At 34.7% G+C, this 4,257-nt stretch overlaps 1 protein-coding gene across 1 annotated transcript; it reads right to left on the minus strand.

Annotated features, from left to right (window-relative positions):
* Positions 1–274: 274 nt before the first annotated feature.
* LOC121948993 (olfactory receptor 6N2-like) lies at positions 275–1,207 on the minus strand. Its single transcript, XM_042494577.2, has one exon. It carries the CDS (start codon positions 1,205–1,207, stop codon positions 275–277), a length of 933 nt encoding a protein of 310 aa, XP_042350511.2.
* Between the last annotated feature and the right edge of the window lie 3,050 nt (positions 1,208–4,257).

Consider the following 4,257-nt stretch of genomic DNA (forward strand, 5'->3'; position numbering starts at 1 on the left):
GAATTTTTTAAAATTTGGACACAAAAGATAAATGCATTGTGATACTTTCCATCATGACATGTATGTCATATAACATAGCTCACAGAAACAGTCAAATCAGACATCAACAGAAATTTACTGGGAATAATAAAATAAACACTGGTTATTTTATACCTCTTTTAATGTCACATAAATGTTCTGAATCAATGAGAAAATGTTTTAGAAAAAAAGATGGTATAACACCTGTTCAAGCATGGAAGAGTAGAGAGGAGGATCTCTCGCCTTGATTACTTTATCACTTCGACACTTTATTTTTTTTCCCCAAAAAAACAAGAATTCTGCTTCTAATTGCGGTTAATGTTAATCCATACACCAGCGGGGTTATAACAGGAGGAATTAAAAGAAATTCTACTGCCATGAAGTTCTGAAGACTCTGTGATAATATTCTTGAGCCAAATCGTGCGTACATTAAATCAAAAAGCACTGCAGTGGCAAAATTAAATAAAGAGACCAAATGTGGCATACATGTTTGCATAAACTTCTTCCTTCCTTGCCTGGACGTTAGGCATTTTTTGACCAGGTATATATAAGACCACACAAGAAAGAAAAAATGGAAAATGTAAATAATAATGTTAAAATATGAAATGCTCATATTTGTCAAAGGGGTTGAGCAAGCTAGTTTAGCAATTAGTGAGTTTGAGCAGTAAAGTTTAGGGATGTGTGAGCCACATAACTTTAATTGGAATATTGTCATTGTGTTAGCAAGCATGCAAAAAAGAGGTAAGAGCCAAAAGAAGGCAACTAACAGAGATATCCTCTGTGTAGTCATCACAGAGTGGTACATCAGAGGTTGACATATAGCCACATATCTGTCATAAGCCATCACAGCTAGAATTGATAAGTCAGCTCCACATGACGAGTATATCACATAACTCTGCAAAAGACATGCAGCATAAGAGATGACGTGAGTGTCAGACACAAGGTCTGTGAGGAATTTGGGGAAAAAGCCTGCTGTGCCATAAAGTCCATTAATACACAGATTACACAGGAAAATATACATAGGCTCATGAAGTTTTCGGTCCACAGTGATGGTTATGATGAGAACAACATTTGCAATCCAAATGATCGAGTAACACAGTAACGTGAGAACAAAGAGAATGATTCTGTGTTGCACTGTGTAGTTTAATCCTGAAAGCCTAAAAAATGTTAGTACAGAATCATTATCCATCAGGCTACGTCAGCTGGCACAGTTTCATTCATTGAAATCTACAGTAGTAATAATTCAGACCTCACAATCTGCAGATGATACAGTGTGACTTCACAGAGACATCTTTGACGTACATGTTCCTGAGTTACTGTTAGGGCAGCGAGCATCCTGTGCCTGTGAGTGCCTCTGACTGCACCAGTGTGTGTTCCTGTGTTTAAATCAGATCTCTCTGATGACTCAACACAAACTGGGATTTCAAGCAACAGAGGTTCAAGACAAGTCACTAAAATACAGTTTGTTTGAGTTGACATTAGGAGGCCATGTGTGTGTGTGTGTATATATAAATATATATCTATATCTATATATATTTATCTATATGTGTGTGTGTGTGTGTGTGTGTGTGTGTATATATATATATACACACATATATTTTATGTGTATAAAAATTAAGAATTTCTATGGTTTATAGTGATTCATCACATTTTTTAAATCACGTTTTCCAGTTCCATTATTTTGCATTTTAAAAAAGTTATGAAGTCCATATTAAGGTATTAAGGGAAAGTTATTTTTTTTACCAGTTTTGAATAGGAAAGAACTGCATGAGACTAGCATAAAGTGGGCATTTCTGTAAAGTGGAGACTCATTGGTACCCATAACCCCTTTTCATTTTGATACCTGAAGGTCAGAGGTCAAGGGGCCCATGCACAATGTCCATGCCATTTTTCTATCCAAAATTAAGCCCAAATTTGGAGCACTGTTCTGCCCTCTTCCTGAGGAGCTAGCATGACATGGTTGGTAGCACTGGATTCCACAGGTCTGTAATTGCATTGTTGCAATTGCAGTATATTTAAAGTTTGACTATATGGAATGACAGAGCAGAGTATATGGGAAGAATACATGTACTGAGTGATCAGAAATTATTAAGCTTTTATTTTGTGTTTTCAGTGTGATTAATATGTATGGATATTGCCGTAAGTCTGTCCCTAAGGAGTCAGCACAAAATTAAGTATCAGCAATCCTAAGTAATAAAAAGATAATTAACATTTCATACAACAAGAGTAAGATCCTTTCTTTAACTAGAAACAGCTGTTATATCCCTCTCTTAAAAACCACCAGACTCCATTGGCCTAAACAGTAATTTACCCGTGCCAGTTCATTGTGTAACTCTGGTGTTGAATTGGTCCGTTCTGATCCGAATTAAGCATTTCAATTTTCATTCCGGTGTTACCTCTTGTGTCTCTGGCCTTTTCATGTGAACTATTAGAGTCTCCAGATACATGTAACGGTTGTTGGGGAGCACCTGGGAGATGAAGGTTTTGTTTCTTTCTGTGTTAACAATCACTGATGAGCAGGAACTGCCGGGCCTTTAAGGTCCACTACTTTTAGTGATCAGCAATGTGAAAAAAATTCTTCATCGGTGGAATGGAATTGAATACGGTAACTAGTATTATTTTGGCCCATACATTGATTATATCTTCATTACTCAGAATTGGTGATACTTGATTTTGTGCTGACTCGCTTGTCGCTTACTCACTTCTTAAAGTAACATCTGTATTGCTTAATCACATGGAAAACAAAAAATAGCTCCAGCGCCTTGATGACATCGGATTTCATTCATTCAACTTTGGTTCAATATATTCTGTATTCTGTATATACTGTCATTCCATATATTTACACTTTAATTCCATATATTCTGACTGTCATTCCATTTTGACAGACATTTCCATTTCACAATGTAATTCTATACATTCTGACTTTTATTCCATATATTCAGGTTTCATTCCATATTTAAATTTTCAGTCTGTATATTCCAGTTGTCATTTCATACATTTGAACATCATTCCATGCACTCTAACTGTAATTCCATTTACTCTTTTCAAAATTTAAATCTATAAGTTCCGACTGGCTTTTCAACAAACTGAAACTTCACATTACACTTTATATATAATATTTTCCTGAATGGCATCCCATAGTATATTCATGTTTTCCTGTACAGTCTCTTATTACAGGGAAATATTAGTTTTTTTAATTTTTATTTGGTTAAATCCAGTGTCTCAAAAATATTAGAAGTATTTGTATTTTTACTGTATCATATTCATGTACAGAACAGTGTATCTCCAGTTGTTAAAGGAAATAACAAAAGATGGTTACAGTTAGTAATCATGAAAACACATTTTATTGAATTGTATGTTACTGTAGCACTTGCCTTTTTGGGTAAATAGGCTGATTACAGATAGGAGGAATTTTAGTGTTTCCTAAATCAGAATTCAGCAAATAAGAAATAGCCTTTCAATTACATTCACAACACATCTAAGTTGTATAAAATACTGTTGTGTTGTATTACTACATTTTGGAACCTTGGCATTTTGTGGAGGTACAACACAGCCTTTTTTCTCTCCTGGCCTCAAAATATTTCAAAGCATAACATCTTTCCAGAGTCAGAAACAATACAGAGGTGGTGGATCTCCATAGAACAACATCTGTACAATGTCAGTGGAGATATTCAGAAGTAGCCCCTATTACAACTGTCCACAGTAAGGTCCGCGTCCGCTGTACTCCCCAAAGAACCTCAATATCCAGACGGAGTGAGAATCTTAAAGTTATCCACTTAAAACAGATGATAACCTCAAGTTGCTACTTTATAAGTTTCAAAAAGATCTGTTAAATGTAATTGAATACATTTTAATACATTAATTTTCCTTTGTAGCTGTTGTTCAATATATGTAGGTTGAAAGTTTGTTTGCATTTGATCAAAAAGAGAATACCATATTTTAGTTTGAACTTAAAATGCATTTACCATTATTGCCCTTTTAACAAACTTAATTCCTATTAGATTAAAACCGAAACCAATGGAGCATTTGTGTGTGTTCAGTGTTGAAGATGTCTTCTAGAAGTTGAATAACCCGTATTTCCCAACCAGTTAACTCAGCCATCACTGGACAAAAGACTTCTAATATCATTCATATTACAACTAAATCGACTTTTATTGATACTGAAGATTTTGAAATAAATGCATCAGAGGTTATATTAAACATCATTATTAAAAGCACAATAGATGATGGTGTACTAGT

The sequence above is a fragment of the Plectropomus leopardus genome, chromosome 10 (assembly GCF_026936395.1).
Source record: "Plectropomus leopardus strain MGB_pleo_1.0 chromosome 10, ASM2693639v1, whole genome shotgun sequence".
Lineage (NCBI taxonomy): Eukaryota > Metazoa > Chordata > Actinopteri > Perciformes > Serranidae > Plectropomus > Plectropomus leopardus.

Excerpts from the sequence above, each read along its gene's own strand:
- LOC121948993 (XM_042494577.2), bottom strand. The coding sequence starts at position 1,207 with ATGGATAATGATTCTGTACTAACATTTTTTAGGCTTTCAGGATTAAAC.